The following is a 23,534-nucleotide window of genomic DNA, read 5'->3' on the forward strand; positions in this document are numbered from 1 at the left end:
TTTTGCGTTTCTGTTCCAGCTTCAGCCGTCAGTCCAGCCGTCGTCACAGCCAGAACCTGAGCTCGGCCTCCAGCCTCCCACTCTGATCCAGAACCCCCTGCAGGACCAACACCAGCTGCAGCCTGCATCACAGTCCGACCAGCAGCACCAACCGAAGCCTCTGTGCAGAAACCTGCTCCTCCTCTTGCTGGGCTTCTCTTTATGTGCTGCCATGCTGGGAATGATCTACTACCTGCATCACAGTCGCCACACTGAGAACCAATCAGCAGCTGGTAGGTCCTCAGAGAAACATCAGACCCAGAGCTCCTCCATGCTGACTAACTCCTCTCCGCCTCCTGCAGTGTCTCCTTGCGTCTCTGCAGCCTGTCGCTCGGCCTCGGCTCGGCTGTCCTCCTCCGCTGATCCCTTCACTCAGCCCTGCGAATACTTCACCTCCAGATGTGGATCTGACAGCCTGTCGGAGTTTGGCGGCAGTGGCGGTGGCAGGATGAGAGGACAAGGAATCCCTGGACACCCTCAGAACCAGAAGGACCAGTCAGTGTGGCCCGAGAGGAGACGAGATGAAGGAGACAGAAGACAGACGGACAGAAAGACTCTGCTGCTGCAGCATCTCAGGGAGATATTAGGTCCGTCTGCAGAACTGTAATTAAAAATGTGAAGCACTGAACATTAGAGCTGCAACGATTCATCGATCTGTGAAAATTATGAAATTAATCTCCAATTCTTTTGATAATTGATTGCTGAGTAATTTTTTTAAATAAAAACTGTCTAAATTCTGTAATTGCAGCTTCTTCAATGTGAATATTTGATGGTTTTGTTCCTCCTCTGTGATCGACAAAACAGGACATTGTCATCTTGGACTTTAGGAGACAGATTTTTATTTTTGTTTTTTACAATTTTCTGACATTTTGGGGGGCAAACAGCTGATCGATTCGTCCACATGTTTCATCCAGTCAACACTTTACATGAAACCGATATGTGCATCATGTGACTGTATGATTTACTCTGTTTTTTCTGTGTCTCTCAGAAACCAACGACAGATCGAGCAGTTCAGCGGTTCAGAAGACCAGAAGGTTTTACAACTCCTGTTTGGACACCACATCCATAGAAATGACCGGAGCAGAGCCCTTCCTGTCACTCATCCAGAAAGTACGTGAATCATTTGATCGCTTTGTGAAGCGTGAAGGAAAAACAAGTGATCAGCACTTGTTTTTCCTTCACGCTTCACAAACCTGGGTTGGTCTTTAGGGAACTGCTCTCTATTAGAACCTTCTCTGTTGTCACAGCAAACATCTGCTGCTCTGCTGCCAGATTCAGTGGTGGTGGTGTTCCTCAGGGCTCTGTCCTTGATCCAGCATCACATCTCCAGTCAGGAACAACAGTTTACATACACTTGTAAGGACCGTGTATATCATGGCAGTCTTGAGTTTCCAGTAACTCCTATAAGTCTGAATGTTCCATGATGGAATCATTGATCCACTCATTAGATTCAGACACTACAGTGGGAAAGTCTGAGGAGCTCAGCAGAGGTCTGGAGAAGAACATCAGTGACTGGAACCAGTCAGAAGGTCACTTGGGGCCATTTCAGAGCAGCTTCAGATGAGCTGAGAGGCTGATGGAGAAGGAAGTTCTTCCTCTAGAAGCAGAACCTTTAAGCTCCACTAAAGTCTGCTGCTGGTCACATGGACAAAGAAAAGTCCTTCTGGAGGAAAGTTCTGGTCAGATGGAACCAACACTGAGCAGAACCATGTCTGGAGGAGAGAAGGTGAGGCCTTTAACCCCAAGAACACCAAACCTACCATCAAGCATGGAGGTGGCAGCATCATGCTCTGGTTCTGTTCTGCTGCCAGTGGACCTGGAGCTCTACACAAAGCATTCAGTCTGTCTGTATCTCTACCTGCTGCTACTCATTCAGTCTGTCTCTGTGTGCAGCTGGGAGGTTGGGCGGTATCCGGTCGGTGGAATCAGACTGATTTTAACTCCACTCTGAGCTCACTGATGAGAGACTTCGCCACCTTTCCCTTCTTCAACCTCTACGTAGGCAAAGACCCGAACGAAGTTTCCCACGGGTCGACCAGAAGATACATCCAGGTCGGTACCCGAAGGACAATCTAAAGTCCTGACATGCTGCTGTAAAACCCTCTTTGTGTTTAACTCCGATCTCGTCTCGGAACAGATTGATCAGCCGGATCTGCTGATCCCCATCGAATGGAACAGCAGGACGCAGAAGTCGGAGGCCAAAACTGAGGTGGAGGAGCTCTGCTGATTGAAGAAATACACAACTGTATTCCTGCACCCCACTGATGCATGTCGTTGTGTTTCCTTCCAGACTCTGCGTCCCTTCCTGGCGTCCTGTCAGAGGTATCTGGCCCTGCTGGGGGCGCCGCCGATGAGCAGCATGATCCACGTGGGCCTCTTCATCTCTCTGTCCTCTGAACTCGCTGTGGCGGCTTCACCTCTGCAGCATCGGCTTCAGAAAGGACAGCTGCACCAGCGCATGACCGTCAGAGAGCTGCAGGTGAACCGCAGTGAAGGATATCACTCAGCTGTTAATGTGACGAGTTTCGCTTCTGCACAAACCAAGCTGATCTCCTGAGGGTTTCCTTGTTAAAGGGGTTAAGAGGAAGTTTTGCTGATCCAAATCGAGGATCTGAGGTGTTGAACGGTGTCAAGAGAGTAAAGCCTGTTGAGGCAAAGTTGTGATTTGTGAAATCAGGCTATATAAATCATACAAACTGTATTTTGCACTGTTTTTTTCTGGTGGGTTTTGGACTTCTCCAGGGTTGTTGTTCGGACCTGATCCTGTTTGTGATATTCATGGATCTGTGGGTGCAGCTGGGTTGAGGAGGGTTCTGGTTTGGGAACCTCAGATACTCTGCTGTTTGCAGATGATGTGGTTCTGTTGGTTTGGTCAGACTGTGACCTTCGGCAGCACTGTGGCAGGACAGCAGTCAGCACCTCCCAGTCTGAGGTTCTGCTGGAAACCAGTGGAAGTGAAGGAGTTTAAGTGTTGGTTTAGTTTAATCTCTGGATTTGGTTCTCAGTGACGAAAGGTGAAGCTCTTAAACTAACCAGCCGATCGAACCCTCAGCTGTGGTCATGAGCTCTTAGTAGAGACTCAAAGAGCGAATGAAGTTTCCTCTGTCGGGTGAGGAGATCGGACGTCTGCACACTTGTTGCTCCTTCACATTGAAAGGATCCAGCTGAGGAAGATCAGATTCTGGATGCCGTCGTTTGTTAGTCTTCATCCAGGAGAATCCAGAACTCTCTGGAGGGACCACATATCCCATCTGGCCTGAGAACACCTCGGGATCCTCCAGGAGAAACTGGAAAACATTGCTGGGAGAGGAACACCTGGAGGGATCTGCTGCCACTGAGGGGCTCTGGATAGGAGGAGGAAGATGATTGGATGATGGATAGACCGATGTAACGATGAAGCAAATAAGGCATTTCTCTGCGTTTCCATAGCAACAGGCTCCCGCCATCGACTGGTTGGGATGTCTGCAGGCGGCCTTCCATCCTCGGACCCTCAGCGAAGACGATCCCGTCCTCCTCCATAACCTCCCCTACATCCTGCAGATGTCCCGCATCATTCAGAAGTGGCTGAACAGGCACGAGCTGAGTGGCAGGTACAGTCCCAGCCCACCATCCACACAGCTTCTGTTTGTTCTGTTCTGACCCGTCTCTGGTTCCTCCCAGTGGTCCGCTTCACACCTACATGGTCCTGAACCTGCTGCACACCCTGATGCCGGCGATGCCAGCAAACTTCTCTGCAGCTTTGGGCAACACTGAAGGGGTCAGTCAGCCCGTACAATAAAAGTTCACCATAAAAAGCAAAAACACTGGATGTGTGAACTGATTTGTTGGAGTCACGTCTTCCTCAGGAGGATCCTCGCTGGAAACTCTGTGTCCTGGAGACGGAGAGAGGATTCAGCTCGGTTCTGACCCACCTGGTCAGTGAGAGAACGGAACATCGACAGGTGAGGCCACGTCATCGGGAGACACGGTGAAGTCAGCAGAGATGGGAGCTGAATGAGAGTTAAAGATGTTTATCTGTTTATAACAGGCAGAGGAGATGATTCAACACGTGTTTTCCTCCTTCAAGTCCAAATTAAAGGAGCTCCAGTGGACGGATCCCAAGTTTCTTGAGCTCGTCATGAAAAAGGTAACGAGTGAGGCAAGAACTGTTTTTGTTTTTAAGGCATGAACCTGCATTTTATCTGCAGCTTGACTTCTTCTCCGTCCTCCTCCAGCTTGGTTCTTTAACTCCCAGACTGTGGACTTCAGAGGAGTCCAGTGAAGACGAGCTCGACCGGCTGATTTCTGAGGTACGTTTTCACATCAAACCCAAGTCGCCTGAAGCCACGACCCTCCTCAGCTGATGCAGCAGATCATGAATTTATGACGCATCTAATTAAGCATCCGCGGATCAAAACCTCCCGTTGATTCACTGCAGTAATAAACAAAGCAGCCGGTTTGTTTCAGGTGACGGTCGACTCAAACAGCTTCTTCTCCAACTACATCCAGCTGCTGTCGCTGTGGCAGAAGAGACGCAGCAACCTGCTGACGGAGAGCGAAGAGGCTGCTGATATGTGAGCATCTGTGTTTTAATCTGATCCAGAAGGGAGAGTAACTAAGTACATTTACTCAACTACTGCACTTACAAATATGAGGAGCTATAAAGTATATTTTTGAACTCTTTTGGATGAGCTGGATCATGAATGCAGCAGAAACACCAACAGCCCAGTCACTACTTTTGCTTCTGGTACTTGAAGTGATTGTTGACGACAGTAGTTTTATATTTTTTAGGGGTTTTGAATGCAGGACTTGAACTTGCAGCAGTTTTTTGGTGTTTTCCTGAACTTGAAGGATTCTTCTTCCACTGCTGCTGTGTTTTCTTGTTTCCTCCAGTCTGTCCGTCACGCCGTTGCTGCTCGGCGCTGAGCTCCTGTTTCCTCTGGGAATGTTCGTCCCTCCCCTGTTCCATCACACCTATCCCAGGTGAGGTGATCGACACGCACAGTTCATCAGATCATTTAGATAATTAAGCATATTGCAAACTCTCTTGTCGTTAACAGAGCCATGAATTACGGTGCGACGGGTTTCCTTTTGGCCAAAGATATCCTGCATCTGCTTCTGCCCAACAGTAAGAGACCTTCACTGTAAAATCATGTTTGTGGCACAAACACACCCTGGAATGAACGAGTGTGTCTGACAGAAGTTCACTGGTTTTACAAAATACAGTTAAAACTTATGTAAAGACAAAATAAAAATGTAAACAGGAAGTGTAAACTGAACTGAACATCAAATCTGATGCAAAACAACAGAAATGAGGCAGAAAATGACAGAAAACAAAAAAAATGAGACACAAAACGACAAAAATGAGACAGAAAACGACACAAACAAAATGCAAAATGCAAAAAGCAGACACAACATGACAACACAACCAGTTATACTGTAACGAACTGTTTCGGTAAATTCTAAAACTAAAATACTTCTGCCGGCATGTTGTTGTAGTTTCACACTAACATTTATTACAGTGCAGCAGATTTCCATAATAACATAAAACTGCATCGTCTCTGTTCAGTTCAGCTCTAAATGATTAATGATCAAATTGAGATTTGTAGGAAACATTTATTTACCAGGTTTCTTCTGATGACAAAAGTGACAAAACAAAGTTGTGTTGGAGACGTTAATGCTGAAGTTTGAGTATTTGCATGTTGGTTTTATAAATATTTTCTATTAAATATTTCACGCCCAACATTATTTCCAGGCAGAAGAGACGTCTGTTAAAATCCCAGTGTGGCACATTGATGAGTAATTACCTGCATGTTTTCTGTGCTGCAGTCTCGTCCCACAGCGAGTCGGTCAGCTCTGTGGGAAGCTGTGTGTGGACTCTCTACCAGAGTGTGAGCGAAGCAGCCGGCAGACGTGCAGCCTCGTCCCTGTCGCCGGCGCAGCAGCAGGAGCTGTGGCTGCAGTACTCGGCGCTGCAGGTCGCTCTGCAGGTGAGCAGTCGCCTCCAGGCTTCAGTGTTTAAACGTGACGGCAGCGTGAAGGCTGACTTGTTCTCCTCCTCCTCAGGCTTATCAGCAGAGTCTGCAGCAACGTCCAGGTGACTCGTCCCTGTCCGGCCGGTCTCACGCTCACCTGTTCCTCACTGCCTTCTCTCAGGTGATGCACCTTCCTCCCTACGCTCCGGTCTTCCTCTCCGCTGTAGATCACGTGTGATTTAACATTTTGTTCTGCAGGTAAACTGTGATGTTGACCCGTACCGTGACTTCATGCCCCTGGAGCCGTCCTTCTTCATCACAGTCATCTGCTCCAGATCCAACCTGTGTCCTGCAAACCTGCAGTGCTCCATCAAGCCTCAGCACGACTCACCACAAACCTGCTGAAAGGAGGACTTTACTGATGCAGACGCTGTCACAAAACGTCCATTTGAAGCTGTACAAAGTAACTGGGGATGCTGGCAAACTCTTGTTGCTGCAGAATGTACAACCCGAAACACATTTTTATATTATATTAGCCGTAGCTGTTGTTGAGATGTTTCTGCATGTTGCATTTATTGCACAAGTATTCATTTAAATAAAATAACAACATTGAACGTGTTTTTGTGCTTTACTTTCAGCAGAGGAAGAAAAACTTAAAAGATAATCAACCTTTTCTGTAGGAAAATGTCACGTGACTGATTTAATATCACAACAACCGGCGAACATGATTCGATCAGACGATTAACTGATGAAAAATCAACAAAGTTCTGCAAGAAATTCATGACCTTTGTCCTGATCTTTCATTTATTGTTAAATACTATATAATTCGACATCTTTGGGATTAAATGAAAACAACCCGAGCAAACTGCAGGAAAACACTGGTTTCATATTTACAGTGTGTAGTAATTTACAACCTTATATCTTCTGAGTGAATAATCTGTAAAATCTGAAGTTAAACGTGTTTTCTCTCTGGATTGTCTCCATATGTAAAGCATGGGCACCTCTGAGCCCAGGTTCTGTCTGTTGAGGTTCTGGAGCAGCTTTCAAACAGCAACTACAGAAAGTTGTTTTTCAAAATGTCACTGAATTAATTTAAAATCTGCCTTGAAGTGTTTGTGAGTAACAGCTGAGGAGTTTCCCAGATTCACAGAAATGCGAAGGAAAGCTGCAGCTACCAGAATGGCACAGAGGAGACCAGCTCCAATCACCGACCAGTTCAGAGAAAACGCAGCTCTGAAGCCGGTAAAACCCCCAGAAACACCTGTTCAGCCTCAGACAGGTAGAGGCCTCGGGAAGGCTGGAGCCAAGCGACTGGGCCGGCTGCTCAAACGGGCCATCAGGGGTCCGGAGGAGGCGACCGGGAAGAAGAGAGTCGCTCTGCCAAGTGAGTTCCAGTTACAGATACAGCTAAAGCTAAGCTATGGCTAAAGCTAAGTTACAGGCACTGTGATAGCTAAATTACAGCTGAAGCTAAAGCTAAGTTATATTTATAGTACCAGCTAAAGCTTAAGTTAAGTTACAGCTAAAGTCAAGTTATAACTGAAGCTGAAGCTAAGTTACAGCTAAAGGTAAAGCTAAGTTGCAGTCGCTGTCATAGCAAAAGTACAGCTTTTAGCTTAGCTGTAAGTTACAGTTAAAGCTAAGTTATAACTACAGCTAAAGCTAAGTTACAGTTAAAGCTAAAGCTAAGTTACAATCACAGCTAAAGCTAAGTTATAACTACAGCTAAAGCTAAGTACAGTTACGGTAACAACTGAAGCTAATGCAGTTATAGTCACAGCTAAAGCTAAAGTTAAGTTACAGCTAAAGCTAAGTTATAACTATAGCTAAAGCTAAGTTACAGTTAAAGCTAAAGCTAAGTTACAATCATAGCTAAAGCTAAGTGCAGTTACAGTAACAACTGAAGCTATACAATCATAGCTAAAGCTAAGTGCAGTTACAGTAACAACTGAAGCTAATTTACAGTTATAGTCACAGCGAAAGCTAAAGTTACTATTGCAGCTAAAGCTAAGCTACAGTCATAGCTAATGCTAAATTACAGTCACACTTCATGCTAAAGCAAGTTACAGTCACAGTTGCAGCTAAAACTAAAGCTAAGTTGCTGTTAAAGTCACAGCTAAAGATAAAGCTAAAAGTAAAGCTAAAGCTACAAATCAAGATAATGCTACAGCTAAAAATAAAGCTACAGCTGAGTTACAGAAAGAAAATCTGCTGCTCACTTTGGACTCAGTGTGTTTTTTATATGAATAATTTTGCAGAGTATTAACAGTTTTAAATTATTCAGGCAATTAAAACCCAGTAGGTTCCTCAGCCTATGTTAGTCAGGTTAATTATCTTTTATGTAGTATTGGGGGGTCTTAACCTTAATATTTCAATTAAATAAATGTTCATAGAACGCTGTAGGGTTTTAACCCTAAAATGTAAACTTTTTTACTCTAAAGCTGCTGCTTTAAATGGCTTTTTAATACCTGACCTGACTAATATTACATTTAATTATACATTCAGTAAATATGCTGATAAAAGTGAAATAAAGCAGACATGATCTCAGCCTCTCAAGCAGTAAACATGACAGATATTTATCCTGTTTTAATTATGCATTCTTATGTCCTCTATTCAGTATTTTTGTAACTTTCTTGTCTTGTAGAGACTCCTGTTCGCCTCCTGAAGCATCAGATCCAGACGGAGGCCGAGGCCCAGACGTCCTCGTCGTCTCTCCACGTCTCCCAGCTCATCCTCAACGTGGTGTCTCAGTGCAAACACCAGGGAGGGATCTCGATGGCCGAGCTGAAGCAGACGCTGGCCGCTGGAGGCTACGACGTCTCCAAGAACGGCAGGAGGCTGAACGTGGAGACCAAGAGGCTGGTGAACAACGAGACGCTTGTCCGGACCACGAGAAACACCACATTCAGACTCAACAACAAGGTGAGACGCGTTTGACTCGCTGACGTGTTAATGCAACAGGTCTGGTGTTAGTTAAAGCTGAATATGGCACTGCTGTCATTATAGTTTATACATGTGACTAAATGTGGACTCTGCAGCAGTTTTCTTCCTCGAGCGTTGCAGTGTCGACTACAGCTGAACAATTAATTGGTGTCAAATATCGAATTGCAATTTTTCTGACAGGTTTTGCGATTGGGGATGTTCTGTTTAAGGCTTCAGTTCAATATTAGTTGTGTAATGGAGCAACGAGACACCATCTTGGATGAATCAATCAGCTGTTTGGGCTCAAAAATGTCTGAAAATAATGAAAAATGTGAATCAGTTTCCTCAAATGTCCTATTTTTTTCCAAAGATCTTCAGTTTACTGTTATGAAGGGAGAAAGAAACCAGAAAATATTCACATTCACAGAATTTACACTGTTTTTATGAAAAATGACTCAAGCTGGATAAATCGATGATCAGAATAGTTGGACATTAATTTAATAGTTGACGACTTGGTTTGTCGTTGCAGCTCTAGATGAGAACTTAAAGACCTGAACTGCTTCCAGCATGTATTTATTATGTTTTTAAAAGGCACAAGAGGCAGAACAAAGTGAAAGTGATCATTTAAATAAAGTAATAACAGTAAAAATTTAAATGTTTCCAATAAGAAAATAGTAGGAGCTTTGTGTAAACAGTGAAACAGCTCATTACTGCACTTCAATAAAGGATAATAAGAATAAAAATAATTAAACTCTGGGTCAGAGGGACAGCTTCATGAATATCCTGAATTAATGATTTGTTCATTTCATTGTTCCAAATTGGGATTTTAAGACAGTTTAAACAGTCGTGCCAGCGGTTTCATAAATATTTGCTCTGTGTGAGAATCAGAATTCTGATGGCGTCTCCAGTCGTTCTACATCTGTGACAAATGCTGAACTGAAACTTCATCACAACATCTGTCAGAAAAAAAAATCAATATTTTCTCTAACATTACAGTAACTTACAACCTTTTATGTTCTATTAAAAAAATCAGACGCTGACAGACACGATGCGAATCAGGACGATCCCCGCCAAGCCACGAGCGGCGAAAGAAAAGCCGAAGCAGCCCCCGGCAGTTCGAAGATCCCCGAGGGGAGCCGCGAAGACCAAAACTAAAGAGCAAGCAGCCGCCATGTCACGCAAACCAGCCGCAAAGTCACAAAGAAAACCGCCAACGCCTGCTGGGAAGAAACGCAGACCTGCAACCAACACAAGAGGACGAGTTCAGAAGGTGGCGAAGAAGACCGGAAGAACCAGGACGCAAGAACAGGTCCAACGACGGAGAAGACAACCAGCAAGACGCTGAGACGCCGACAGAAGGGCTCGGCGCTGATGTCGAACAGCAATAAACCTTCAGAGCAAACCTCAAACTGGATGGATGGAGTTTGTACAGAACAAAAATCACTCATTGTTTAGTCAAATATTTTTATGTAACTCACACAATAACCCAAAACTCAGAACTTGATAATGGTATAAAAAAAAAAAAAAAGAAACAGTCTCAGAGAGCAGAGAACGTCCCACATGGAGCCCAACGTCCATCACAAACACATTCAGCACAGCGTAGAGCAGGACAAATGTCTGTAGTCCAGTGTTTGTAGTCCACTGAGACAGGTGTGTAGTCCACTGAGACAGGTGTGTAGTCCACTGAGACAGGTGTGTAGTCCAGCGTCCGTCCAGGTGAGCAGATTATAATCGTTCCGTCACTTGACGCCCCAAACCTCCTCAAAGGCAGAACACATCTTGGCACAGGTAAGTGCTGCTGAGAGAGGGTAGTTGCTGATGGACACGGTCCTCTCTGTGTAGTCCACGTTCACCTGGGCAGCAGCACAACACAGGATTAATACAGGATTTATATGGGATTAGCACCTGGAACCTGTGAACCTGGGGCTGGTTTGATAGATCGCTTCACTGAAATGCAGGAGCCCTCTGAACTCAGAGCAGTTTCTGGGCTTGTTTTTCTCCACAGAGGTACAGTACAAGCACCTTAGGAGCTTTAAGTGTATTTAAAACAAAAATATTTAAAACAAAATCACAATTCCAGGATCCATTTCAGTCCAAACATTTTGGGTAAAACTACAACGTTGTCTTATCCTCGTCCTCGGGATAAAAAATTTGGCAGTCTGGGTTGCTAGGCAACAGGAGACGAAGCCACAAGACGTCCATCGTAGGCTGGACCGTCTCGTTTAACAGACGCACAGATGCAGCCACACGTCCTTGAAAGGACGCAGACTCTGAAGGACGTCTGGTTCATGCAAAACTTTTATTTTTCGTTTAAATGAGAAGAACGAGGTGGTCCTGATGCAACCACGTCACAGATCATTACAGAACAAAGCTGATCATCTTTACAGTTCGTCTGGTTTTTACAGTGTTTTGCTGATAAATGGAAGACTTTTTAGAAAACAACTTGCCTTCGACAATCATTAGTGTTAAAAACCTTCATATGATTGAACTGCGTCTTCTCACCCGTTGTGTCGTCAAACCGTTCAACACATTTATTTGTTTTTTTACAGGATCTGCTGCAGATGTTTTATTTTTGGATCATTTTATGAGACATGCAGTATAAAGTGATTTTGACTAACAGGATTTTAAGCGTGGATCTGTTTCTATTAAGAATCATTTTTTCTGCAGCCCAAAGCCATTTTTCTCACACACTGTTTAACACGCAGTGATGACTTGTTTGTGGCTATATTTATTATATTGATTCCTTCTTGATGCAGCACTCGGTGCTTTTTGATCCATGCAGTGATGTCTGGTTTGACACGTGCATTTTGTCCTGTCACAGTTTCCATCTTGTGTCGACGGAATGCTGTTTCATTTTACTACGTCCACGTATTTATCGTTCTAAGGCTGTTTTTTTGTACCTGCGCAGGAACAACAGATGCAAATTAGCTGCTGGCTAACTCGCTAACTCAGGTGTAGGTTTAGTTTTGTGCTTACCTGTAAAAATAAATGCTAAAATAAAAACATGAGTAAATATAGTTTGTGTGTAGAGTTGGAGTTACAGTAAAGTTGATTGAAGGTTGAAAACCAACAAATTCTGGCTGATAAATGTTGTGATTTTGGTGAAAACTTGACTTTTAAAGGTTCAGAGGGTTAAAACAGATCATTAAAGACGACCAGTAAGTATCAGTAGACGCTGTCTAAACCCGTCTCTCACCGCTCCGTGTGCAAACGCTCCGATCACCACAGCAGCAGGGCCTTCGGGAACCAGAGTCCTGGGACAGACCGGTTCTCCTGCAGAGAAGGAGGTGGAGATCCGAGGGCAGCCGGGGGGCAGGTGGTCCGACACCGGGTTCTTAATCATCCTCAGCAGCTTCTGAGGACCGTCGGCGGCCCGAACGCTCAGCTTGTGCAGCAGCTGGACTGAAGGGAGAGATGAGGAGGAAACACCTGACTGAAGAACTTCTGTTGGTTCTCCTGGAATTTGTCACCTGCATGAACATGTCAATGGAGATTTACCCATCAGGCCACAGAAGCGGGTGAAGGTTCTGGGGATTCGGGTCTGCGGGTTGATCTCAATCAGGGCGTTCTTCGCTGTGTGGACGTAAACCTGCAGCAGTCCAGCCCGGTTCAGAGGACTGTCCATCAGCATGAGCAGGCACTGAGGAGCAGAACCGAGCAGAACCACAGAGAGCCCAATGTGTTTATGCATTAGAGAACTGGACTAAATCCCTGATTTATAAGGAACACAACAAACACATCAGCATGTTTGTTTACCTGGTGTGTGATGTCAGGTCGGATGTGTGTGTTGTTTACCTGTGTGTGTGTGTTTGTTTACTTATTTGTTTACCTGGTGTGTGATGTCAGGCCGGATGTGTGTGTTGTTTACCTGTGTGTGTGTTTGTTTACTTATTTGTTTACCTGGTGTGTGATGTCAGGCCGGATGTGTGTGTTGTTTACCTGTGTGTGTGTTTGTTTACTTATTTGTTTACCTGGTGTGTGATGTCAGGCCGGATGTGTCCCGGGTCTCTGCCGCTTTTAACGATAATATTTTTGTGTTGGTCGCAGTTCAGCAGTTCGAAGGTTTTTCCCACCTGAAGGAACAGCAGCAGGTTTTTAGTTATTAGTTACAGATGTTGTGGCAAAAACTGATTTTAGTCCACAAACGCAATTATCTTCATGTGTCTACACAATTTTACCTCCTCTGTGTTCTACATGAACCAGTTCAGTCATTTTTTACCCGCTGAAATGGCTGTAAAAGGACCAGTTCAACTGATTTAATGCCATTTTCCACCTGCCAGAAAGTGACTGTAACACCTAAATTGCAACTGAAATGTTGATAATGCATCAAAATGACTTGATTTCAATCATTATTTTCATTGTTGCTTCATCTGTTGAAGACTTTCTGGCTCAATTCATGAGTCTTTTGGTTTGTAAAAAGTCAGAAATGGTGAAAAATGTTGATCAGAATTCCTCAAAGCTCAAGATGACGTCTTCATATGTCTTGTTTTGTCCACAACCCAAAGAGATTCAGATTAGTGTCATAAAGAATTAAAGAAACTACAGAATACTCAAATTTATTCTCAACAAAACTACTAAAACCAATTAAATCAATGATCAAAAAAGTTGGTGATAAATGTAATAGTTGACGAAGTGATTGATTATTCATTGCATCTCAAGTCTAATCATAAACATCAGGCCTGATTAAAACTGTAAACATTTCTGTGGTCACAACTATTTAGTTGCCAGAAACGTTAATTTTCACAAAACAACCTTTTCCTGTCACAACAGTGTGTATTATCATGTTATGACTGTTTGATCCACATACAAGCAGCTGTACATGTGTGTAAACTGAGTTCGGTGAGTTTTTGGGAGCGGATCACGTGTGACCCACCGGCGGCAGGTAAAGCCCAGAACCGACTCACCTTGACGGTCTCCAGAGACGCCCCCTCCAGAACCACCACCAGCCGCCTGTCCGCCATCCGCTCATGCAGGCTGCGCTGCTGTTTGGCCGCTTTGGGCTCATATTCGTCCAGATGCTCCAGACCACGCTTCTTACCGGCCATCATGCTCCTCCGCTGCACGGGCGCACAGTGGCCACGTCACCGCACAGACCGCCCTACGTCACTGCCGTGCGCCGGATGTTCTGCTACAACGTGTTGAGCTTCATTCACGTGTGGTCGTTTTCATCCTGCAGTTTGCCGTCAGAACCTGGATCTGAGTTATCGGTGAGTGTCTGAAGGTTTGTTTCAGAGATATGAATGTGTTATTCTAACGGCTGCAGTTAGTTACGGAGAAAAGTGAGTGTGGAAACTTTGATTATTAGAGAAGAGCGCTGCTCACACGATACTGAACATGTAGAAGTCCTGTAATACAAACAGGCTGCAGGCGAGTCTCAAAGTCTGCCGGCCTGTCACAAATGTAGATTTATAGCGAATTGTTATGTGACCAACAGCTTCCTTTTGGCTGGAAATGACATAAATAAGAGATGTTATGGCACCTTTGAACTGTGCTATGTCCAAAATTCATAGTCCTTGAAATGTGTGAAAAAAATCCTATGTTGTTCCAGATGTTCCTGCTACTTTCTACCATGTTCCATTACGTTCTTAATCCACTATAAAGGTAGAACAGCTGATGCAGTAGTTCTGTCAGTATTCCAAAGAGCCCAGGTAGCTGCTGTTGGGGTCCATCACTGAGAGAGAGCTGCACGTTGCTGCTGCTCACAAGACGTTTAAAGCCTATAAAGTCACATCAAGAGTTTTCAAGGTTCACAGTTTGAAGCTTCGTGAAGAAGTCCAAGGAGCTCCTCACTGTGGAACATGTCAAAGGGCTGCAGGAGGACAGACGTGAGCCCTGCGCTGGAACAATGGTGGAGGCCCAGAAGAACCCAAGGACCAGCACCAAGAGCATCCTGATGGATGTGAGCAGTTCTGCTAGCAACATGTCCATCAGACACTCCAGCAGACCAACAACAAGGCTGGTCTCCATGGAGACAAGGAGGATCCACTTCTCCAGGACTGAGAAGAAAGCTGCTGCTCGTCACTTCATGAACACAGACAAAGGAGAAGCATCCAAGGCCAAGAGCAGCATCCCCACGGTCCAACGTGGTGGTGGAACGTGATGCTTTGGGCTGCTGTTGAGCCGACGGACCAGACAGCCTGGTCCGAGGAACCGGCTTCATGAGAACAGAGGAGAACATCAGGAGGTCTGCAGGAACACTGCTCCTTGGGCAGCAGTGGAGCTTCAACAAGATGATGATGTGAAACACGCAGCCCAAGTAGTGAAGAAACGGTGAAGAGGAAACAATGAGGAGATGTTGGAGCAGCCCAGCCAGAGTCCAGACCTGAATCCATCCAGAACCTGTTGAGGAACCCAAGAGCAGAGTGATGGAGAGGAAGCCTTCAAGCTCCAGGAGCTGCAGATGGACACTTGGAGGAACCAAATCCCAGAAACACTGTTGGACACTAGAACAGCTGATGTGGAGCAAAATAAAGCCTCTGATGAGTGAAGAAGAGGACGAAGACGTTTGGATGAAAACATCATGAACATCTCAAACACAACGTCTGAGTTTAGTCTCTGGTTCATGTCATTTACAGCCGAACCTGTTGGTCAAATAAATGTTATAAATCTGAACTTTTCATAATGAAGAAAAATTTGGGGCTGAACTGTTTGTATTCAGCGTCCTCTCAGACTCTGATGAAATTTCTAGTTTTGCTAGAATCCTCCATAAGACATGTATATTATACACAAGGACATTGCTATTTTCTACAGCCTTTGAGCACATCGTCTGTTCTTCAGGCTATAGTTCGGAGCTATGGGTCGGAAGTTGGATCCCACCAACAAGGTGAAGAGAGGTCCGGGGAAGAAGGCCAGGAAGCAGCAGGGAGCAGAAACTGAGCTGGCAAAGTTTCTCACTGATGGTCAGTATTCAGTTCTTCACTCACCAAAATCCCTGCATGTTTATGGAGCCTGAAGTTCATCGATCTCTGTGCTGCATCATGTTCATCACAGTGATTTTTTTTTTCTTCCTCTTTGCAGAAGAAACTGGACCAAAGCGTTTGTCCAGTCGAGGCAGGAAAAGGTGAGAGATGCACCGATCGCATCATGAGCTAACGTCACCGTGTCTGTCAGCTGCTCAGTCATTCTGTCTTTTTTTTTTTTCAGAGCTGCAAAAAGAGTCCAGAAGAAGTCTGCAGCCGTTACAGAGGAAAAGCCCAAAAAAGGTAAAACAGCAGCAGTCAGTGTCTCAGCAGGTGTTGATGCTGCTCACGGAAACCCTCAATAATCGGCACAACATTTGTAAACACATGGGTGTGATCAGACATGTAATTCATGGAGGTTTCTGTTATTACGGCTTTGTAAAGGATGTTATCTTTAGAAACTGACAGTTTTTTTTCCATTGTTCAGCCAGAAATTGTAAAAACGGCAAGAATTGTTGAGATGATCAACTTTCTAGCGGATCTTGAACTAGCAGTCTGGCGTCTGAAATAATCTGAAATCACTTTATTCTACATTTCGTGATAAACAAAATGCCCAAAATATAGCATTTGCATAAACAACATCAGTTTTCAAGTGAACTACAGGCAGTGTTTCCACTCCACCTTCTCTGTGATGGAGCTCTGGTTGGTTGACGTTTGTGAAAGCTGCTACTTGATGCCTTTCGTCTGTAACAGGAAAATCCTAAAAGTAAAAACCTGTGATGTTCACCGTGTGTTTGTTTCTCTCTAAAGGATTCACTGATGAAAACAGTAAATGGCTGAAACCGGCGAAGAGAAAACGCAAAATCGACGAACCTGAAGACGCGGACGACAGCGATGAGCACTGGGAGGAGGAAGATGATGATGAAGAGGAGGAAGAGGAGCTGCTGCAGAAGAAGAAAGACCAGGGAAAGAAGGCTGGGAAAGTAGGAGTGAAGAAGGTGGAGGAGGAGGAGGAGGAGGAGGAGGAGGATGACGATGATGAGGAGGAGGAGGAGGAGGAAGAGGAGGAGGAGAGCGATGACGATGATGAAGAAATGGTTGATGACTACGGTACGCTGGATGACGGAGACGAAGCAGCAGCAGAAGAAGAAGGAGACAGTGATGGAGAGGATGTAGGTGAAATCAGCACTTTGTAAAGGAACTAAAACTGTGAGGAGTTAAACTGTGAACCTGGAGCTGCAGATATTCACCGTTACAACTGCAGATTTCTGAATTTAGGAGATGTGGAGATCTGAATGTTCCTTTTTGTCTGATTAAAGTTCAGGTTTCTGCAGTACAGACGTGGATGTTAAATGTTAAAACAGCTGCTGTGCCAGTTGCTCCATGACGTGTACATCCATGGACGTGTCTCATTCAGTGACTCCTGTGTTTTGTTTTTTAGCTTCTTCCCATCGAACGTGCCGCCAAGAAAGATAAGAAGCTGAAAGAGGCCCTGGATCTAGAGAGCGATGACGACGAAGAGGATGATGACGACGACGACGATGATGATGATGATGAACAGAAATCAGATGCTGACGAGGACGACACGATACAAACCAACACAGATGAAGGAGATAAATTCAGGCTACCGGGAGCAGAGGAGAGCGAGAAGGAGGGTGAGTGGATTCTAAAGACTTCAAGAAAACGGCCAAAGTTCCTCCATTTATTAATCCATTAATCTGTTAACTGACCTGTGACGTGGTTTCATCTGGAAAATTAACCAGATCGGAGCTTTAAATTGTGATATTTCGTCAACGTTGTCCCATTTTAAAAAAAGATTTTCTATGAATGACTCAGCTCCGACCAAAAGTGAAATTTAGTTTAAAATTTAAGGTAGTTGACGTGCGGAGTGGAGTGGAGAGGTTTGTAGACACTGAAAAAATAGAAACAGGTAAATATCTGTAGTGTGTAGACACGACGTGACGACAGAGAGACACAAGCAACACACAATTAAACACAAAATGAGAAAAACCAACACAAACTGAGAAAACTGACACAAGATGAGAAAAACGAAACACAAAATGAGAAAAAAAAAACAAACACAATGAAAAAGAAAAAGATACACAAAATGAAATTGAGACAAAATCCGCAAAAGCGAGACTGAAAATGGGAAAAAATTAATCCCAAAATGAAAAAAGAAGGAGGGTCAGGATTTCTATTGCAGTTAGAAATGAAGAAAGAAAAAGAAAGACGAGGCAGCAACTGTTTGTTGAATCAGGATTTGTTCTGTTCTTCCAGCAGCTCGAGCTTCTTCCTCTGTTGTGTTTCAGGTGTCATGCCTCTGGACCTAAAGACGATCCACCAGAGGATCAAAGACAACATCGACGTTCTGTGTAACTTCTCCACCAAGAGAGAACCGGGCAAGGACAGGAGCGAATACCTCAGCCTGCTGAAGAAAGACCTGTGCACCTACTACAGCTACAACAGCTTCCTGATGGAGAAGTTCATGGACCTGTTTCCTCTGTCAGAGGTCAGTCTGCAGCATGTTCCCATGAATCCAGCATCGTTAAGAGGGACTGACACCAGCAGGAGTTTGAATGAGTTCACTTTACCGTCTTTCTTGTCTCCAGCTGGTTGATTTCCTTGAAGCCAATGAAATCCACCGACCTGTCACGATCAGGACCAACACGCTGAAGACGAGGAGGCGGGACCTGGCTCAGGTAGCTGCAGACGTGGATTAAAACATCAACTCAGAATGCAAAATACGTTTCATCCAATTCAGTATTTTTGTAGGTTAAGAAGAAATTAAGCAGAGTTTTGTGTCCAGACTTCAACAAAACGTAATGAAATATAAAGGAACTAGATGAGAAAATGCAGTTGACAAGGAAACAGAGTCGTGTTTTTAGAACAACAGCAGCAGGATAAAGACGAGTGACAGGTTTTTATTATTTCCCAAATTCTCCTGGCCTCGTCGTACGCTAACGTAGCCCTCTACCGCCTGGTGGAAGGACATTTATTATATTAGAGATGCTTTGAGGTGCTTAAATATTCCAATTTCTGCTGCTTATTCTTTGCTGCTGGTTATTTTAAAAACTAAGATTTTAAAACATGATAGTAGTTTATAAACTCACCACACAGTGTGTGATTAAACCAGCAGTTCCAAACCTTTTTTTTAATTTCTTTTTTTTGGCTTGTCATGTTCCGATGTGTCTCTAATGGTTTCATTTACTGTTTCAAACCAAAACAGATCAAATAAACAAAAGGCAATTAATATGAGTCCATTTTTCCTCCATGATTCACCTCAGATCTCTCTTGTGACCAGGACTGCACCTCAGTCGAGTATTTTCTGGATTAATCAATTTACTTTTTGGTCCATAAAATATCAGAAAAAAGTGAAAAAGTATTTCCCAAAAAGATGACAAACGTCTTGTTGCGTCCACAAACCAAAGATATTCAGTTTTCTATCACAGAGAATGGAAAGGAACCAGAAAATACTCCCTTTTTTTTTTTTTTGCTTAAATAATACAAAAAACTCAAAAACAATTGGTGATTAATAAAAAAGTCAGTTGATTTTAATTGATTATTTATTGCAGCTCGCAGCTATAGAATCTAGTTAAAGCAGCTTTAATCTGTATTTTTATGACATATCTAATGAATGTGGATGTAAAGTTATCGTCTGATCTGCAGCTGCTCTCAGTTTATATTTAGAATACAAGAATACAGTTTGATTTTAGCTCCTCATCAGGTGTCTGGAGTCACGTTTACTTCATCGATGTGTGTTTTATTCCATTCAGGCTTTGATCAACAGAGGAGTGAACCTGGATCCGCTGGGAAAGTGGTCCAAAGTGGGTTTGGTGATCTACGACTCCTCGGTGCCCGTCGGTGAGTCTCAGAGCGTCGGCGCCGAACGTCCGACTGCAGCCGGGCGACGTTTAACCGTTCTTCTTCCCGTGTCTTAACCAGGTGCGACTCCGGAGTACCTGGCCGGTCAGTACATGCTGCAGGGAGCCTCCAGCTTCCTGCCCGTCATGGCTCTGTCTCCTCAGGAGGGCGAGCTGGTGCTGGACATGAGCTCGGCGCCGGGAGGGAAAACCACCTACATCGGTAAGAACGGCTGCTTCTGCATGAGAAATAACAGAAATATCATCAAGATCCAAATCACAGGAGCTGCAGGTTGTAGGGGAAAGACTTTAGAGTCCAGCACTGAATAGAAATAAAGGCTTCAGACGGGTTATTTAAAGATAATTTACTGCCTTTCTCGTCTTTACTGGTTAACCTGCAAATTAGACAGAAGAGAAGTGAATCCGCTGCACTTCAATGAGTAAAATATATAAAAATTGCATTTAATCCAAAGATATGAGATATTTTCACTCAATAAACATGAATAAAAACACATTAAATCCATTTAAATGTCCCAGTTCAACCGTTTGAAGCTGCAGTTTGAGGTTTAAAAGTCAAATGTGGAGCAAATCGGATTCTCCAGACTAAAGGAAGCAAAAATCACTCTTATGCATCGTTTTCATTTTGTTTCGGTCAAAAAGCAACGAAAACAAATCTTGACTTATTTGGTGCGTTCAGCTGTATTACAAACACAAGTACTGAAGGCGTTTGGCGTTCCTCCTGTAGCTCAGCTGATGAGGAACACCGGTGTGATCGTGGCGAACGACGCCAACGCCGACAGACTGAAGAGCGTCGTCGGAAACATCCACCGTCTGGGCGTCACCAACACCGTGGTCAGCAACTACGACGGCCGGCAGTTCCCGAAGGTAACGAACGGATGGGATGACAAATTAAACACTAAAAAATATGCATCAAAGACTGAATTCATCTGCAGATAATAAAAAAACAGCTAGAATTTTGTAAAGATGTTTGTGTTTCGCTGTTTTTGTATCACGTTTTTATAGTCGATGCCAACGTTGATCTAAAAAGCCATAAAAATCTTCTTAAAGTTTGTATATTGTAAATCTGAGATTCACAAGTAGAAAGAAATAGATTCGTAAACAGGTTTTTGAAAGTTTACGAATGTCGTCTGGTATTTTTTTGTTTGTGGCGTTTCTGTGTTTGCAGACCTGTTGAATATTTCAGAGAGTTTGTATCGATTATGTCTGTATTCCTGGAAAGTGTTCATACATCTACACACAGATTAATATTCTAATTAACAACACTGAGACGGGACACATGATGGTGAGGATCAGGGTTCAGGTTCATGTTCTCTCCTGCCTACAGGTGATGGGAGGCTTCGACCGAGTCCTGCTGGACGCTCCGTGTTCCGGCACCGGAGTCATCGCCAAAGATCCGGCCGTGAAGACCAGCAAGGTGAAACACCTGCTGCAGATCGTGTGCACACCTGTCCAGGTGCGGTACAGTGTTCGGTTTTTTACAGCGTTATTCTGCTTCTTGACAGGACGAAGCAGACATCAGACGCTCGGCTCACCTGCAGAAAGAGTTGATCCTGGCGGCCATCGACTCCGTGAACGCCGAGTCGTCGTCGGGAGGATACCTGGTCTACTGCACGTGCTCCATAACGGTACGGGGGAGCTCACAGCGGGTCTCAGTTCAGGACATGTTTACCTGAGAGGTTAATACGAAGCTGTATTAGTGAGACGGCAGGTATGTGGGCTCTGAAGTCGGAGCTTTAGGTGTTTAAGCATGTTAGAAGTCATTTATAGCTTAATGCTTCATAGAAAGGCTTCAGTCGGCGTTAAACTGCAGAATAATGAAGGTTCTGTGTGAATAAATCGACTTCAGGGTCCAATGGTGACGGACTGTAACCGTAACGAGGTAAATGGGCGCAAAGAAAGGCTTCAGACTGTTTATTTTACTGTAATATTACCTTTATATTTGATTGTTTTTTCATCCTTATAAGTTAAAACTCAGATTAGACAGAAGAAGCTGATTCACTGTGAACAAACAGCAGCTTTTAAGGTTTCCTTCATGTTGCTCTGAGCGGACATGAATCGATCGACACAACTTACATGTGGAAACAACAACTCTTGCGTCATCGGTTTGGTTTGTTTCAGATTCGTTATACATCCCTCATATGTTTGCTGTATTCTTGTCTTAACATTTACGTCCATCAGCAGCAGCTTAAATGAGCAAAATGCCTCAAAATTACATTTGATTTAAAGATAAAAGCGACTTTATGTGATGAACAAACAGGCTGCATGTTAGGAAAAAAAAAGTGTGACTCGAAAAACTAGTCTTTTTTAAAAATCTTTTTCACACAATAAAGATGCATAAAAACATGTTGATCCATTAAAATGTCACAGTTAAGGTATAAATAATGTCACACGGTGTTCTTATAACATAATTGGTTGTGGTCCAGCAGAACCTCTCCTGTGATGTAGTTAGTGATGAGATGTTCTTCTACCAGGTGGAGGAGAACGAGTGCGTGGTCGACTACGCTCTGAAGAAGCGGAACATCAAGCTGGTTCCCACCGGGCTGGACTTTGGCACAGAAGGCTTCACCAGGTGAGCGAGGCGAGCGGCTGTTTGAGTTCCCGAAGACTAAAAACTCTGACCTTCAAACTCTAACCTGCGTCTCGTCCTTTCAGGTTCAGAGAACGTAAATTCCATCCTTCTCTGAAACTCTCGCGGCGGTTTTACCCTCATTCCCACAACATGGACGGGTTCTTCGTGGCCAAACTGAAGAAGTTCTCCAACGTGATCCCAACTGCAACAGCAGGAAAAGGTAACATCAACTATCCTAACTGTGCACCTGAGGGCTGCACTACAAAGCCAGATTAGTGGGTCAGGAGGTATGCTGAGCCTGAAGTAAGAGCTTTCAGTGTCATGAAGGTGGCTCTCTTTTTTTATCTGGCTACACGGTAACTGACGCTGTGGACCTACATCTCCATGGTAACTGATGCTGTGGACCTACATCTCCATGGTAACTGATGCTGTGGAGCTAGATCTCCATGGTAACTGATGCTGTGGAGCTAAATCTCCATGGTAACTGATGCTGTGGAGCTACATCTCCATGGTAACTGATGCTGTGGAGCTACATCTCCATGGTAACTGATGCTGTGGAGCTAGCCTGGTCGGGAGCAGGTTATGTTCAGAGTTTAGATTTAAATCGGCTGAAAGAGCGTCTCCCTTTAACCAGATGGTTTCCTGACTATTATTTATGAGCGACACAGATTCTCCACCGAGAGAATGTGTTTTATCTGCTAACATGCTGAGTTGTGTGTTACTAATATCACTGAATGACTGATTACTGCCAGTCAGAATCAGAAACACTATTGATCCTGAAGGAAAATTATTTAACTTACAGTCGCTTCTCTTCAAAGTCTTAGAAATTCAAGCAGCAGAAAAAACACAAGATTAACATGAGCAGAAAAATATGTCAAAAATATAAACATAATTAGAAAAGTACAAGCGTAAAATATGAAAATGTGCATTATTCAAGGAAAATATGAGTATTGGTTAACAGTGTAATGACCCGTAGAGGTTAGGGCCTGTTTTGGCCGTTGTTGCATACTTATCGTTTTGTCTTTATCTCCCACATAGAAACATGTTTACTGCGCTCATGTTTGGTGTCTTTTTTTTCAGCACAACATCCTTGATATGATCTGACTGTTATTTTTTTTTCGCTTGGATCTACTATGTTAACATTTTCGGCTCAAAAACACACAAAAATATAAAATCTGATTTGAAAAAATATGTTATTTATTAGAATAAAAATCACAAACATGCTTAACGAAGCATTTTGAAAGTTGAAAATGTAAACATAGGTGGCAGA

At 43.9% G+C, this 23,534-nt stretch overlaps 4 protein-coding genes across 6 annotated transcripts in view; 3 read left to right on the forward strand and 1 right to left on the reverse strand.

The window, feature by feature from the left end:
- The window catches only part of kel (Kell metallo-endopeptidase (Kell blood group)), an 8,660-nt gene extending 2,080 nt beyond the window's left edge, over nucleotides 1-6,580 (forward strand). The window contains exons 2-18 of one of the 2 annotated variants that reach the window (XM_008298182.1): nucleotides 20-272; nucleotides 342-626; nucleotides 1,028-1,149; nucleotides 1,933-2,091; nucleotides 2,177-2,248; nucleotides 2,330-2,518; nucleotides 3,469-3,629; nucleotides 3,700-3,796; nucleotides 3,885-3,980; nucleotides 4,067-4,165; nucleotides 4,254-4,328; nucleotides 4,486-4,592; nucleotides 4,912-5,001; nucleotides 5,079-5,146; nucleotides 5,848-6,008; nucleotides 6,085-6,174; nucleotides 6,252-6,580. In XM_008298182.1, coding sequence (XP_008296404.1) covers nucleotides 20-272; nucleotides 342-626; nucleotides 1,028-1,149; nucleotides 1,933-2,091; nucleotides 2,177-2,248; nucleotides 2,330-2,518; nucleotides 3,469-3,629; nucleotides 3,700-3,796; nucleotides 3,885-3,980; nucleotides 4,067-4,165; nucleotides 4,254-4,328; nucleotides 4,486-4,592; nucleotides 4,912-5,001; nucleotides 5,079-5,146; nucleotides 5,848-6,008; nucleotides 6,085-6,174; nucleotides 6,252-6,398 — 2,271 coding nt within the window. In that variant the 3' untranslated portion in view covers nucleotides 6,399-6,580. Of the gene's footprint in view, nucleotides 1-19; nucleotides 627-1,027; nucleotides 1,150-1,932; nucleotides 2,092-2,176; nucleotides 2,249-2,329; nucleotides 2,519-3,468; nucleotides 3,630-3,699; nucleotides 3,797-3,884; nucleotides 3,981-4,066; nucleotides 4,166-4,253; nucleotides 4,329-4,485; nucleotides 4,593-4,911; nucleotides 5,002-5,078; nucleotides 5,147-5,847; nucleotides 6,009-6,084; nucleotides 6,175-6,251 lie in introns of both variants that reach the window. The other variant, XM_008298181.1, reaches the window with a different exon arrangement.
- A 342-nt stretch (nucleotides 6,581-6,922) lies between these two features.
- On the forward strand, nucleotides 6,923-10,443 carry LOC103369464 (histone H1-like). Its single transcript, XM_008298184.1, has 3 exons — nucleotides 6,923-7,377; nucleotides 8,638-8,915; nucleotides 9,949-10,443. Exons 1-3 carry the CDS (start codon nucleotides 7,146-7,148, stop codon nucleotides 10,258-10,260), a joined length of 822 nt encoding a protein of 273 aa, XP_008296406.1. The 5' UTR covers nucleotides 6,923-7,145; the 3' UTR covers nucleotides 10,261-10,443.
- On the reverse strand, nucleotides 10,366-13,985 carry emg1 (EMG1 N1-specific pseudouridine methyltransferase). Its single transcript, XM_008298183.1, has 5 exons — nucleotides 13,820-13,985; nucleotides 12,887-12,988; nucleotides 12,414-12,555; nucleotides 12,112-12,317; nucleotides 10,366-10,768 (listed from the first exon to the last, which is right to left on the reverse strand). The coding sequence occupies exons 1-5, from the start codon at nucleotides 13,961-13,963 to the stop codon at nucleotides 10,655-10,657; spliced, it is 708 nt and encodes a 235-aa protein (XP_008296405.1). The 5' UTR covers nucleotides 13,964-13,985; the 3' UTR covers nucleotides 10,366-10,654.
- Nucleotides 13,986-14,037: 52 nt separating this feature from the next.
- The window catches only part of nop2 (NOP2 nucleolar protein homolog (yeast)), a 10,476-nt gene continuing 979 nt past the window's right edge, over nucleotides 14,038-23,534 (forward strand). Inside the window, exons 1-15 of one of the 2 annotated variants that reach the window (XM_008298185.1) lie at nucleotides 14,038-14,122; nucleotides 15,693-15,814; nucleotides 15,933-15,975; nucleotides 16,059-16,117; nucleotides 16,625-16,986; nucleotides 17,256-17,469; nucleotides 18,124-18,323; nucleotides 18,424-18,513; nucleotides 19,588-19,675; nucleotides 19,757-19,897; nucleotides 20,420-20,559; nucleotides 21,020-21,109; nucleotides 21,198-21,320; nucleotides 22,167-22,264; nucleotides 22,348-22,484. In XM_008298185.1, coding sequence (XP_008296407.1) covers nucleotides 15,709-15,814; nucleotides 15,933-15,975; nucleotides 16,059-16,117; nucleotides 16,625-16,986; nucleotides 17,256-17,469; nucleotides 18,124-18,323; nucleotides 18,424-18,513; nucleotides 19,588-19,675; nucleotides 19,757-19,897; nucleotides 20,420-20,559; nucleotides 21,020-21,109; nucleotides 21,198-21,320; nucleotides 22,167-22,264; nucleotides 22,348-22,484 — 1,891 coding nt within the window. In that variant the 5' untranslated portion in view covers nucleotides 14,038-14,122; nucleotides 15,693-15,708. Of the gene's footprint in view, nucleotides 14,123-15,665; nucleotides 15,815-15,932; nucleotides 15,976-16,058; nucleotides 16,118-16,624; nucleotides 16,987-17,255; nucleotides 17,470-18,123; nucleotides 18,324-18,423; nucleotides 18,514-19,587; nucleotides 19,676-19,756; nucleotides 19,898-20,419; nucleotides 20,560-21,019; nucleotides 21,110-21,197; nucleotides 21,321-22,166; nucleotides 22,265-22,347; nucleotides 22,485-23,534 lie in introns of both variants that reach the window. The other variant, XM_008298186.1, reaches the window with a different exon arrangement.

Source organism: Stegastes partitus, unplaced genomic scaffold (assembly GCF_000690725.1).
Source record: "Stegastes partitus isolate 25-593 unplaced genomic scaffold, Stegastes_partitus-1.0.2 Scaffold1292, whole genome shotgun sequence".
NCBI lineage: Eukaryota > Metazoa > Chordata > Actinopteri > Pomacentridae > Stegastes > Stegastes partitus.

What these genes read in the sequence shown, in the direction of transcription:
- emg1 (XM_008298183.1), bottom strand. Translation starts at nt 13,963, where the DNA reads ATGATGGCCGGTAAGAAGCGTGGTCTGGAGCATCTGGACGAATATGAG. An exon ending in CGTCTCTGGAGACCGTCAAG is followed by an intron (nt 12,989 to 13,819) that starts GTGAGTCGGTTC and finishes CTGTTCCTTCAG; the next exon opens with GTGGGAAAAACCTTCGAACT. An exon ending in GAGCGTTTGCACACGGAGCG is followed by an intron (nt 10,769 to 12,111) that starts GTGAGAGACGGG and finishes GCTGCTGCCCAG; the next exon opens with GTGAACGTGGACTACACAGA.
- LOC103369464 (XM_008298184.1), top strand. Translation starts at nt 7,146, where the DNA reads ATGCGAAGGAAAGCTGCAGCTACCAGAATGGCACAGAGGAGACCAGCT. An exon ending in GAAGAGAGTCGCTCTGCCAA is followed by an intron (nt 7,378 to 8,637) that starts GTGAGTTCCAGT and finishes CTTGTCTTGTAG; the next exon opens with AGACTCCTGTTCGCCTCCTG. An exon ending in CATTCAGACTCAACAACAAG is followed by an intron (nt 8,916 to 9,948) that starts GTGAGACGCGTT and finishes TAAAAAAATCAG; the next exon opens with ACGCTGACAGACACGATGCG.